The sequence below is a fragment of the Macrotis lagotis genome, chromosome 1, assembly GCF_037893015.1.
Source record: "Macrotis lagotis isolate mMagLag1 chromosome 1, bilby.v1.9.chrom.fasta, whole genome shotgun sequence".
Classification (NCBI taxonomy): domain Eukaryota; kingdom Metazoa; phylum Chordata; class Mammalia; order Peramelemorphia; family Peramelidae; genus Macrotis; species Macrotis lagotis.
The window spans coordinates 62,487,359-62,501,387 of NC_133658.1; the positions used below are offsets into that span (position 1 = coordinate 62,487,359).

The following is a 14,029-nucleotide window of genomic DNA, read 5'->3' on the forward strand; positions in this document are numbered from 1 at the left end:
TGACAGATTTAGTAGAAGTGAGGAGGTAGCATGTAGAGAGAAAGGAGTTTGTGGTCAGAGGGGGAATTTCAGGTTTGGATATCTAGGAGCAGTCCCAAGATTAAGAATACAGAAGCTTGAGCCACACTAGAGGACAACTGAAGTCGAATAAAGGTGATAGGAACCAAGAAGTCTGTAGGCATTTGAGAGTATTACACAACTAATGGTGAGGGCTAGGGTGGAAGGGAAGGTTGTGAACCAAGAGTTGAGGCGGCTAGCCAAAAAGCTTGGGGAGAGGATTATGAAACTATGAAATGTTCAAACAAACAAGCTCGTCCAGTGAGCTTGGTGGAATGATGGTCTAGAAACAGCAACAAGGAGCAAGGAAGATTCAGACTTGTGAGACTTGTAAAAACAGGGAGGAAAGAGCCTTCACTGGAGGAAGACCATCTTGACAGTGTGGCCCTGACTTTTACCTCTCCTGCCTTATTTACAATTACTTCACACTAAATAAAATTGCTATTGTAGTCTTATGGGTCTCCCTAGGAACAGAGAATAAAATTTGCCTTCCATTTGTGTTTCTCCCCTCTAGTTATAACTTTGACTAGATATTTATCACCAAATATTCTCCAGAAGAAGGTAATTTGGAAAGGAAAAGAAACTGGATTACCACTGAACTAGATTAAGGAATTTTCTTTCTTTCAGCACGCACTTCTATCAGAGCCCTTGGGACAAGGACCCCTCTGTTCTGCTAGTAAACAAGAGAGTTGACTTCACTAGCCTACTAATAATAAGACAGGAGCCAAGAAAAAGGAACTTAATTTTCCCTGAGTCTCCAGCATTGATCTAAGCCTTCCTGGATCCTACTACTTGTTTAAATAGATTGCACTGTGGCCCCTTTTGCTATAACCATTAAAGACATTGCCCCTTAACCTCAGTTTGATTTATGAAGTTGCTTCCTTCTGAGTTCCATTGGGACTGCCTGGCCATTTGACATAGAAACCAACATGCTGTTTGCAAAAAGAATATTGATTTTAGGTGAAGAATGAGTAGGGAAGAAATGTTAGGAAGTGAGGAAAGCTCACTAACTTCACCTTGGCTCATCCCAAAAGCAGCATATTTTCATTCTCCCAGAGATATCTTTTTTCCAGTTTCTTAGTTTCATCCATCAGTAAGACCTTGGGATGTTAAGAGCTGATTCAACTCCCTAATTCAAGGCTATATAGAGTATTAGTAGCAGAAAGATTAATGGTGAAATTTATTTATTTATTTTTTTATTACTTGCCTTTTTTCATTGTTGGTTTACTATCCTGTCCGTGGAGACAACTTATTCATTTCAGGATCTTCTTAAGTCAAATTAGCACTTACTCCTTAAGTTTCCATGAAGAGGTTGTCATAGAGATGCCAGAATAGAAGCACTGATCCTGTGCAGTTTACAGTCTGATAGGGACTAGTGGGAAATGGATGATGCAGAATAGATGTCAGACTACAGAGAATTTGTATAAGATAACTCTAATTCAGTGTTGTGATGTATGGTGCAGATGATAAGTCCCATAGAAAAAGTTTGATTTTTACTGGAGTCAGATGAAGGAAAGCGTAGAATCTAAGAGTGAACACAGTTTGAGAAAATTAAGCAGATCTGACTAGAGCAGAGAATTCTCATGAGAAAAAATGCAAACTAAGTTTTGAGAAAGAAGGGATGGCCCTTAACAAAAGTCCTTTAATGTCCTGCTATGGACCTTGTTTGAGCTTCATCTGATAAACAATAAAGGAGATATTGAAAGTTTTTGGACTGATAAAAACTTTGTTTTAGGAAGACTAAGGTCTTTCAGAAAGATTAACAGGGAGAGAGTTTAGAGACTATTTTCATGATCTTGATGAGAAGGATTTGGTTCAGTAAGGCTGTTCTATCAGCAAATGGAAATTGGAGTGGCTCTCAGGTGGATAATCTGTGCTATACATGCAGATTTTCTAGACACCAGCATAGGGATGACCATGGAACCCATCAGTGTTAAGATGTTAAGACCCATTTATCAGGCAGGAGATTTCTCAAGTCCCAGAACAGCAAGAAGATGGTTGAATAAGTAAAACTGAATTGAGTTCCCATGGATATTCTCACTTCTTTTTCCAAATAGTCAGGAGTTTAGATGAGAGGCTGAGAATGTGTTGCTAATTTAGTTTTATTCAAATTTTTCTCTTTTTTCTTCTCAACCTTCCCCTTTCCTCCATTCCCTCCCCTCCCCTCCAAGTACTTTTACATCAAATGGAATCCTTTGAGCTAATCTGGGGATCTGTCTTATTTGAGATCCCTGAGAATTCCTGAGAGATAGGAGAGGGGCCCATAATTTTGAACCTTCTTTTTCTTCTCTGACCAACTTATGCTCTCCTTTTCACCTTCCTAGGATCTAGAGTGCAAAGAAACTGTTCTAATCATCTGGTCCAAGCCTCTCATTTTACAAATGAGGAAACTGAGGCCCAGAGAAGAGATTATGTCTGTTGGCTTTCTGATTTGTGGCACTTTATTGAGTGATGGTCAGCATGACCTGACCTTGCTGGACTTATTGGAGTTTTCTCCATCCTAGGGAGTCTTAGCATGCTTAGTGTAAAGGTGTAAGAGGAAAGGACTAAAGCCAGAGAAAGTCTGGACTAGAGGCCACTTGATCTCCCCCATGGATCCTTCTCCCATGGAGTGCTCTCCCTCTCCTTTTTCTCCTAGTGAAGTGACTGAGCACTTTTAGGAAGTAGAAACCTTTGATATCCAAGGTATGGCCTACCCTATCCTGCCTTCAGTCTAGTCACCATAAGGACATCCAAAGGCTCTCCTAAGAAGAGCCTCTTAGGGTCTTAGTTAAGACACCTCTTCTCAGAGTATCACTGATCTGTCCCAGCCCAGCTGACCCCATTTCTCATGGTATTGACTTGCTTTGCTCTCCCACAAGGCTAGTTTTCTAACCAATGCTCCTTTTTCTTTCCAGGCAAACTTATATCCCACAGTGGGCTTGCAGACTCCTGGGGAGATCGTAGATGCCAACTTTGGGCAGCAACCCTTTGTGTTTGACATTGAGGACTATATGAGGGAATGGCGAGCAAAGATTCAAGGAACCATTAAGCGTTTTCCCATTGGTGACAGGCTTGGGGAATGGCAAGCCATGCTACAGAAGTGAGTCCTTGTTCCATGATCCTTAGCCAGCTGCTTCCATGTCATCCCTACCAACCCCACTGCCAAGCCTTCTTGTCTCTATTTTCATCACCACAGCCTGAGAGTAGTACCTTTTGGTTTTTAAGATTCCAGCTTTCACTGAATGATTTCAAGGACAAAACTTAAGTCTACACCTTCCTTGGCTCCCTTTTATATTGGTCAAGCTGCTTGCTTCTAGAATCTCCAAGTAACAGTTCAAGTAATGAAAGAACTTGGGGCAGAATTTTGCTGAGTGGCAGTGGGGCAGGGGCTGGGGAGGCTGTCAGTATTAGGATCCTGTTTGTGGTGTGGGATAAAGGAGGAAGAGAATGTTCTGGTGCTCTCTTTGGCTTTTTTCTCTAAGAATTTGTGAAGCTCCAACCTATGTCTGAAGACTACCCACCTGAGTCCAGAGCTTTCTAAGATCTAGCGAAATAATAAAAGTCTTGGGGTTTTTTAATATATATTAGGATCTAGTTAGTACAGGGGTTCAGCAGGCTCTGGCTCAGGCTACCTAGTTAGCTGGTTCCTACCTTAACTGACACTTAAAATCTTTAGAGTTAAAGAATTGTGATTGAATGATGAAACTTTAGGGAAGGCACAGCCTGATTTTGGCAAGGTCAGTTCCCTTTTCTATCCCTGTGAGCATGTTCATCCTAATTTCCCAGTCTTTTACCATTCTTACAGGTTAGGCTAAGAAGGAAAGGGTTTAATTGCCCCAGTCAGGGACATAAGAGTCTTAGCATTCAGTAGCTATGTGAACTGATTGTCTTGGCGTTCTGTGGCAGAAGTAAGGAGTCTCACCCCAGAGCCATAGAGGGAATGGTGTGCTGTCAGACCTTCCCTAAATCTCTGAATGACCTCACATTAAAATAAGCAGTTCAGGGTTCTTTTGATCTCCTTGGGGTTATTGGGGCAGCTTCCTGAAGCTGATAAGAGACTCTCATTACCTAGATCTACTCTCTTTGTTTGAAGTTGCCCAAGGTGTTGAATGAGTCTGGTGAATGGACTCAGAGCTGACTGGGGACTAGAGATTAAGTCCCCCCTGGTCAGAGGCCTTTGTGTTTGTTCCTTTTCTCTTGGTTCAGACACTGTGACTGTGGACAGAGAGTTTGTTTACCTCTCAACTTTTGCCCAAGGAAGGTGGGAATACTTGCCTTATCAGGTGGTTTTAAGAAAAGGATTTATAAACTTCTAAGCTCTGTAAAAATGAGATCCTATTTTAGTCCCTTCCAATCAGTGATGCTCTTTAGAGAGCAGAATATAAACCAATGTGCCAGCTAGCCTGACAGAGAGGAAGTTTTAAAAAGGGAACCTGTTCAGCCTGGCTAAGCTGACATTCTTTTCGTATTTTGGGGTCTTGGGCTTTGGGAAGCTTTTATCTGCTGTGTTCTGACATCTCACTTTCAGACTCTGCAGTCTGTAGGACCAGACCCAAGGTTGGTTTAGTACAATAGTTCTTTGTTTTTAAAAATGTTAGTTTATCTGAACCTAGATACTTCCAAATTTCCTGGTCCCCTTGAATTTTTATCTATAATATCACAGATTCTTAGACTGGATGGGATCTCTTAGAGATGATCTGTAACACTTCTGACTTCCAAGGCCAAGGAATTCCATTCCCCTCATAAGGCAGTGTATGCCATTAATTAAGATTTCTCATTATGAGGAAGTTCTGTTGGACAGAAATCATCTTCCCTGTGTGCTGTACCTATTGAGTCTCTTATTTGTTGATCACTTTTTTAATGGTTTCAAGTGCATGACTTTAAAAAAAAAGTAGTTATGAATCTTACCTTTGATTTTTCTGGATAAGTGATCCTAGGACTGAGACTTGATGAATGAGGCCTTCTCCCATCCTGCTAACCTAGGACCCTTCTGAAACCAAGGGAGAAGGGGGTAGCGCTGATAAAGCAGGGAGACTTGGCATGTAGAGGATGGACCATTCTTGTTCTTGAGGAAAGGAGGGAGGCAGAGCCTTGGTGAAAGCTCCTTGTGTCCTGAGAGTTCAGATGTCAGCAACATCTGACCATCTCCTGTGTGACCTTGTTTTCATGGTTGGGGAATTTGTAGGACACACACACACACACACACACACACACGCGCACACACGCGCACACACACACACACAAACTCTCTCTCTCTCTCTTTCTGTCACTCTCACACTCACTTGATAAGTCCTTTGACTACAGGATTCTGAGCAGAATCACTTGTTTGAAGGAAAACCAATTACTGGACATGTAGGCTTCTATCTTCCATTTGCCTTTGGCAATGTCAATGTTCACTGAGTGAACATGGATATTCCTAGTCACACTGAGCTAGCTCCTTCAATCCAACAGTTACTCATCAAATGTGTTTCCATATACAATCTTCTGATGTTGAATTTTTGGAATATAGCTTGAGTATGGAAGATTGCTTAAGGGAGTTATCATTTGAAGGTAGTCTGTCTCTAAGAAAGGAGTGTGTGTGTGTGTGTGTGTGTGTGTGTGTATGTGTGTATGTATATGTATATATATATGTGTGTGTGTGTGTATGTGTATATATATATATATATATATATATATATATATATATATATATATATATATATATATATATATACCTGCATAAGAATGTCCAGGAACTACACATGCCTACACATGGAGACTTTGAGGGAGGTCATCAGATGTAATGTCCCACCTTAGGCAAGAATCTGGGCCCTTCCCCTACCATTTGTCTTCTGACTTATATTTGAATCTTTCTAGTGATGAGGAACTTACTACCTAGCAAAGCATCCAGTGTTAGTCCTCATTGTTCAAAAGTTCTTTCTTGGGGCAGCTAGGTGGCACAGTGGGTAAGGCACCAGCCCTGGAGTCAGGAGTATCTGGGTTCAAATCCGGTCTCAGACACTTAATAATTACTAGCTGTGTGGCCTTGGGCAAGCCACTTAACTCCATTTGCCTTGCAAAAACCTAAAAAAAAAATTCTTTCTTTTATTATGCTGAGCTGGAATAACACTAGTAATTGTTTCCATTTCCATAAGGCATTTTCCTTATTACAACCTAAGCCACCACAGCTCCTGTCTGCTGCCTCTGGGTCCAGTGCTCTCTCTTCACCACCCTTCACTGCCTCTCTTCTCAATGCTTCTTTATAAGGTCCACCCATTGGTCTTCATTTTGCCCTCTTCCACATGGCATTCCTTTAAATTCTTGAAATCACAATGGCCAGAATAGAAAAGAGCTGTGAGGTCTAGCTGAGTGCAGGCCTAGATACCAACGTGTCCATTCCCACCTTCCTGACTTTTCACTACCCGTCTAGAGGGATGTGGATTTGGGAAGGGAGCTTCTTATTGAGGAGCCTTTTGGAAGCTGTTCATCTCACCACACTTTCTTTAGGTTCTTCTCTCCTATAGCTTTAGTGATTGGTTTTAGAAGATCCAGATTGAGCTCTCCTGCCTTTCTTGTTCCATGACAAAGCAAAGTAGATGGTTTCCCAGATAGGGGCAGAGCCACCAGCATTTCTAAAGGCTTAATAGAGCCTAATGAGAGTGATTTGTCTGCAGGAAATCAGCTCAGCCAGCCTGGCTCATCATGGAGCAGTGAGAGGAAAGATTCTTGGGTCTCCTGAGAATGTGTTTATATCTCGTGGTTGTGACTGGAGACTTGTCATAGTCAGGCTGTTAGATTCAGGCAGGAAACCTTAAAGACCATCTCACTGGGGAGGAAATTGACTTTGGAAGGGAGTGAGGAGTAGCCCCAGGGCCTCTGACTCCCTAGCCACTATTTCCCCAGCTCTCATTTGCTTCCATCCAGAGATTCTTATCTGTTTTTTTGTGTTGCATATTTCTCTGGCTGGCTGGTTGAAGTCCAGGGACCCCATCTCAGAATATTCTTTTTAAATTAACAAAATAAAATACATAGGATTACAAGGAAAATCAATTATATTGAAATAAAATTATCAAAAATTTCTTTAAAACAAGTTTTGAGATCCTAAGTCACAAACTTCTGTTTCTAGTCTTACCCTCATTTTATAGATGATGAAAGTGGAGCCCCTAGATTCAAACCAGGTTTTTAGCCCAGATGTCTTGAACTCTAACCCAGGGTTCTTTTCTTGTGGGTCCTTTTTCAGTCTAAATAGAAGTCCAGAGCCTCCACTCTGGGTCCATTTTGGGGAAAATTTGAATGAGGAGCATGGTTCACAAAGATGGTATTTCCAATCACATCCTCTTTTGCCAAGTTCCTTTTTTTGAATGTCATTATTTTGCTTTCTTTTTTAGCATGGTCTCTTCCTACCTGGTGCATCATGGGTATTGTGCTACTGCCACAGCTTTTGCCCGTATGACAGAAACCACCATTCAGGAAGAACAGACTTCCATCAAGAACAGACAAAGTAAGACCAAGAGACTTCCCTCAGCCTCCCACCTGCTCCTCCCGGGTTTACTGATGCTAACCTTCGTCAGCCTGGGTAGGAGGCCATCAGTGGAGATGCTTGGGCCCAACCAGCCCTTTAGAGACCTGCTGTTCCAGCTGATCCTAGGGCACTTAGTCTTTTCTTGATGTGGACAAAGCTCACTTACTCCATTATATTATGGCTGCTGGTCTAGGACCTCTCCAAGCCTCCACTGGGTGGCCTTCTCATTCTCTTGAGTTTCATTGTCTCAGTCAGATCATTCTGAGATCTTCTGAGTCACCTGTTTGCTGCTTAGATGTCAGTGGGGCCTGAACCTTTTGTTCTCACTCAACGAGCAGCTGTTCATATTGGCAGCTAAAGGAAGGACTCAAGGACCCAGTAGCCTGAGAGAGGGCAATGCCTTTCTCTCTTCAACCTTCCTGCTTTCCACAATCCCAAGAAGGGTCCTGACTGACCAGCCCTTAATGACCTACCAACAGTTCAGAATTGGCAGGGACCTGCTCTTCCCTAGATTTCTAGTCAACAAAATGTTCAAATTGTAGAGCAGAGACAGGGAACCTCAGTCCATGGGTTGTATTGGTCTGGCCTTGCATAGGCAACTACAGGCAGGATTCAAAATTCCATAAGTAGCTTTTTAGGGATGAGTTAATTGTTTGAACAAATATAGCCTGAAAATAATGTTATAAATATCCAAATGACCCTTGGCAGAAAAATGGTTCCTCACCCTGGTCTAGAGGATAGACCATAGAAAATGAATGTTGGAAAAAAAGAGTGAAGAGTTCCCACATGGCCCTGCAGATGTATTCTCTTTCTTCTCAGGTTCCTCTTGGCAGAGGAAAGAAAGGGAAAAAAAGAAAAAATAGGGTGAGTGGGCAGTTGTCTCCATACAAGTATATATCTGTGTGTGTGTCTCCCAGAAAAGCAAATACTCTACCAGATAGGCAGTATTAAAGGGAGCAACAGAACAAATTCCAAACATGGCACCTACATCTGAGAAAGACTGAACCAGAAATAACTTCCAAGCAGGCGATAAGATCTGAGATAAGGAATAAGAAAATCAGAGATTGTGAAGAAATAAAGTGATAAGAGAACACTCCACTACCACACCTGAGCCTTGCAGCCTTTTATCTCTTCATTTGATTTGAATAATCACATTAGTAGTTTGCATATCTCTGGCTGTCTAAGATAATTCCTTTACAACCACCAATACATAATAGATAATGTGAGAATTCTATCTCCATTTTACAGTGGAAGAAAATGAGGCATGGGTGACTAGTCTATAAACATATATGTATTAAATGTCCGAACTGGGTTTCATAAAATCATGATTCTGGAGCCGAGAGGAATATGGACTTCTCTGTCTAGTTCAATCCAAGGACATGAGAAACTGAAATCTAGTGAGATGAATTATGACTTTTAACACTTGTTAGCAGAACTGAGATTAGAACCCAGATGAAGAGGAGTCTTTTGTCCTGGTTCTCCTGTCTTTGGGTCCCATGGAGCATCCCATAACTGTTTCCTGATTTCTCGGAGTCTGAAGCCCCTTCAGCACAGACACCAGAAATTGCTTTTCTGCCTTTTGGCTGAGACTTTAGACTCCTTAGTTTTCTCTTAAATGTACCCTTAAGAATTCTCAAATGATTGTTCACAATGGTTAAAAAGGGTGGGGTACAGAACAGTGTCAAGAAACTAAATTCAAGCCCCTCCTAACAATCACTTGAAAACATGCAGCCTCAGGAAGGACAGAGATGTCATTTAAAACAACCTTGAGGGGCAGCTAGGTGGCGCAGTGGATTAGAGCACTGGCCTTGGAGTCACTAGTATCTGAGTTCAAATCCAGCCTCAGACACTTAATAATTACCTAGCTGTGTGGCTTTGGGCAAGCCACTTAACCCCATTGCCTTGCAAAACAAAAAAATAAAATAAAATAAAATAAAACAACCTTGAAAGGTACCACTTCATCTCTCAAATGAGCAAAAATAATGAAAAGCAGCAAAACACAGTTGGCCAGAGTTGTAGAGGAGAATAGCTATTCTTAGTCTTTGGGGCAGAATTATAACTTGTAAGGTCTTTTTGGAGTGCTGTCTAATAACATATATCTGAAGATGCAAAAAATAATCATGCCCTGAGACCCCCTAATTCCATGCAAGAATATACCTACTACAAGAATGATCAAAAACAGATAAGTGTTCTGTCCATGCAATGAGAAATTTCAACACTAGGAAAGTGATCAGATGATAGTACCTTAACTAAATGGATTATTCTAATGGTAATTTATAATCAGGTCTTCCTGCTGTTTGGCTTTCTGTGGCTCTACTATGCTGCCCTGCTTTCCTATAGTTGAGGATCAGTGGGTCTGGATGACACTGATATGTCATTGAATATCTCTTTCCCCAGAGCCTAGGCAAGGCTGTCCTTGGGGGTCAGGTTTCTCCTTCTAGGCTCTTTCCCTTTCATATTAATATTCCCCTTACCCACTTTGAAGTCGGATTAGTGCCAGATAAAGCACCAGGTCTCCAGTCTGAAGATAAAGGTCTGGGTTCTAGTCCTGTTCCAGATGCTTCACTGGCTGGGTGGCCTCATCTATAAAAGGATGGAACTGGGCTCCATGACCTCTGGATTGATAATTGTAGGATGGGATTAGTAGAGAAGAAACTGTGGGCATTTTTCTTGTATGGCCTGAAAAACTTGTACTAGAGGATTGCAAAGGTCCCTATAGTCCTCCTTCTCTATTCTGTGAATTTCCCTGGTTCCTATTTAGTGCTGAGAAAGAAGAAATCCTGAGACTGTCACATGGGGCCAGTCAGTCTAGTTATTAGACCTACTAGTTCTATTATCTCCTGTTCTTCCTCTGTGTTTCAGTGAAACATTCCTCTTCATCCTCTGTGTTTGTCTGTTTCTCCTGCCATTTTTCTCTCTCTGTCTTCTCTCTCTCTCTTTTTCTCCCCACCCCCATTTGTGCCTCTGTTTTTACCACCCTTCACCCCTATACCAATTTTCCTCTGCCTCTTGAAATCCCTCCCTTTCTTCATGGTCCAATGAATTGCATTCACTCCTTAGGTCTATTCCTCCTCAGATTTCATCCGCTTTGTTTCTCTTTATCCTTTGCACTTGATCTCATTTATTCTTTTTATCTGTGTCTCCTCCCTATCCATTCCATCATAAATTTCTTGAGGGCAGGACCAGGATTGGTATCAAATCATAATGTCTTCAGTACCAAACACAAGACTTTGCACATTGCAAATTCTTGAATCAATGGTTGTTGACTTGTTTTCTCAAGCACTGACAAGGGCTTGATGGCCAGGGAGCTGAAATATGCTTTTCTTTTGCCATTGGAGTTGTGATTGCTGTACTCTTGCTTATAGGAATACAAAAGCTTATGCTGGCAGGCCGAGTGGGAGAGGCCATTGAGACCACACAGCAGCTGTACCCTGGTCTTCTGGAGCACAACCCCAACCTACTCTTCATGTTGAAGTAAGTTGGCAGCCTGAAGGACTACCCCCACCTCCTCAGCCTGTGCAGTCTGGGATATCTGACCCTCCTACAGACTGTAGCTTTCATATACACACTTATAGAACAGAGCAAAATATTTACTTCAGGCATCTTCCCTCCCTCACCCCCACCCCCAACCCCTGTCAGGTGCCGGCAGTTTGTGGAGATGGTGAATGGAACAGACAGTGAGGTTCGTTGTTTCAGTGCTCGAAGCCCCAAATCCCAAGACAGCTACCCAGGGTCCCCCAGTCTCAGCCCTAGACATGGGCCCAGCAACTCCCATCTGCACAGCACTGGTAAGTCCAGACTTTTTAACATCCACAGTAGAGGACACAGTGAAAAATGTTACGGAATTTTTCTGCAGAAACCTTTGGCCCCGATTTGGAATTGATCTTTTTCAGGAGTGCCAGACTCTGCTACTCAGTAGCTATGTGACCCTGGGCAAACTCTTAACCTTTCTGAACTTTAGTTTCCTTATCTGTAAAATGGGGATAATGACGCTTGTGCTACCTCCTTCACAGGATTGGCTTAATAAAGATTTCTCCTAAAACACTAGAGAAATATGAACTGTTATCATTCTTGCTGATATGGGACTGTCTTTTAGGCTTCTGAGTAAAGGCTATGACCAGTTATCTCCCAGGACTTGGCCCTTTTAGAGACTTGTCTCTGTGGTTAGCAGGGTCCTTGAGAGTTTGCTTGCAAGAAGGGATGATGTGATCTTAGGGTGTGTGTGGTACTGGAGGAGAGATGCTGAGTGTTCAAGAGCTCTTGGGTCATGGGTATAGGAGTTCAGTGGAGCATGGCAACTCCTGAGAAGGTAGGAGGACAGGTTTAGAGAAGGGTTTAAAAAGAGGCAGCCAATGAGAGGTGATGAAGCTAGTTTCCTAGGTGCTCCCTGGAGCAGTTTTTAGAAGAAGGGAGGGATTTCTGAATTCCTTGACCATGTATGGAGTGAGAGATATCTGCTTTACATGGGATCTTGGCAGAGATGCTACTGGACATAAAATGTCCAGAATAGAAATACTTTAACTGATTTTATTGAAGCCTAAAACTAGAAAAAGGTCTCTGTCCCCCACTCCCTGAGGTTCTCTTCCAGGGTAGACTCTGCTAAGGAAGCACCAGGCTTCAGGATAGCCTGGAGTGAAGAAAGCTTGCCAGCATATGTCCCAGAGTAAAACTCAGTGTGTCTGACATTGCTGTTTCTGTCTTTTGTGTCATTCAGTAGTCAAGACCTTTGAGGACCTTGGCAGGAAGGTCTCTGGGAACCCTCTCTCTATTTATTTCTGGGCTTATGCTTCTATGCCAGCAGGGAGGGGAATCAATAAGTTGTATTGCCACTTTGTTATTGGACCACGTTTTCTGCCAGATGCCACCCATCCAGCCTTTTGACCCTATTCTCTTGGCTTTCAGGAGCAGAAAGCCCAAGCTGTAGCAATGGGGTCACATCCACCAAAAGCAAACAGAGTCACAGTAAATACCCAGCCCTGAGCTCCTCATCATCGTCGTCATCCTCCTCCTCCCCTTCGTCAGTCAACTACTCTGAGTCCAACTCCACAGACTCCACCAAATCCCAGCAGCACAGTAGTACAAGTAACCAAGAGACCAGGTACCATGCTTCCTTCTTTGTTCTTGGGGCAGACCATGGCATAGAAGCAGGGGCTACTTTAAGGCTTTGTCCCTAGCAGCACCTCACACTGACTGACCACCTCACACTCCTTTCTTCTCTTCCCCTCATCCCCAATCAGTCCATCTCCTTCCCTAGTAGCCATCAGAGCTGGAGCTTGACCCCAGGAACCCTGAGCCCTTAAGGTCAGCTTTCCTCTCTCCCAGAAAAGGCTCTGCCTTAAGCCAGTTACTTTCAGGCCTCAGGAATTTTCACACCCTTGGGACCATGGTATCCTTTCAGCTGGCTCTATCCTCCATACACTGTTGACAGGCCTCGTGTATGATGGAAGAGAATGTTCATTTTAGCTTGTAGGACATTTCTGAGTTCCATGATCCATGCTGCTAAATGGGATGGGACTCTTAGGATGATCAAACACACAAGAACACTCTTCACTTGCTACTGCTGCCTGGCTGGGCTAGACTGGGTTTGAGCTGAAGGAGAGAGGGAGCAGTTCCCAGGCAATTCCTTGGGTTCAACAGACTTTGAATGAGACCATGGAATAAAATCTGTCTTTTTTTAACGAACAAGGACACTTCATTGCCAACCTAGTTCAGACCTCTGTAAGGCCCAGTCCCATGCCCAGGACAGGTACTAATATGAACGATGCTCTAGTCATGATGCTAGAACTCCACTTATCCATCAACGACCCAAACTTTCTCTCTTCTCCCTGCTGTTGTCAAGTTGGTCATTTCCATCAAAGCTGGAGGAGCTAGAGGACTGGGGCAGACCTCCTAGGGGTCCTGTAGGACTCAGTGTAAGAGGAATTCCAGCTTCATGGTTCAGTGGATGAAGAGTCAGGGAGAAAAGGATACTTAAGGAAAGAGGAGAGAATCTGAAAGTGCTTGTTCTAAGGGAGTGGAGAGAAAAACTGCCAGTAGGGGTTAACTTCAAAGGAAGTTGGGAGGGAGTTAGGATTTGGTGAAAAAAGAACACTCAATCTGGAGTCACATAGACCTGGATTCAAATACTCTCTCTGCTATTTAACATCATTCTAACCCTTTCTTCTGTGATCCTCTTTCTTTCTCAGCATAAATGAAGACATTTGACTAGGTGATGTAAAAGATCATATGATTCTCTGGCCTCCATTTATAGAAGGGGGATTAGCCTTTGGTTAGTGAAAAGAGAGAAGAACTGGGAGGGTGGAGGGTGGAGAAATTAGGCCCAGCCCATCTTGATGTACTGGGCAGCTATTAAGTGCAAATCAAGCACATGTTGATTTGAATTGAAATTAAATTGAAGTGGGAGGTGAAGCTATCTGTCTGACCTTGCAAGTGAAGTCTCCCTGGAAAGCCACCTAAATTCCTTCCATCGGCACAAGGCTAGGAGAGCAG

At 42.8% G+C, this 14,029-nt stretch overlaps 1 protein-coding gene across 5 annotated transcripts in view; it reads left to right on the plus strand.

Annotated features, from left to right (window-relative positions):
- Window positions 1–14,029, plus strand: part of RANBP10 (RAN binding protein 10) — a 138,124-nt gene that overhangs the window by 113,388 nt on the left and 10,707 nt on the right. For all 5 annotated transcript variants that reach the window (XR_012471718.1, XR_012471719.1, XM_074202231.1 and 2 more), the window contains 5 exons: window positions 2,955–3,139; window positions 7,407–7,519; window positions 10,906–11,014; window positions 11,180–11,328; window positions 12,443–12,638. Coding sequence is in view for 3 of the 5 variants with exons in the window: in XM_074202231.1 (XP_074058332.1) it covers window positions 2,955–3,139; window positions 7,407–7,519; window positions 10,906–11,014; window positions 11,180–11,328; window positions 12,443–12,638 (752 nt within the window). In the remaining 2 variants the exon portion in view is untranslated. The remainder of the gene's footprint in view (window positions 1–2,954; window positions 3,140–7,406; window positions 7,520–10,905; window positions 11,015–11,179; window positions 11,329–12,442; window positions 12,639–14,029) is intronic.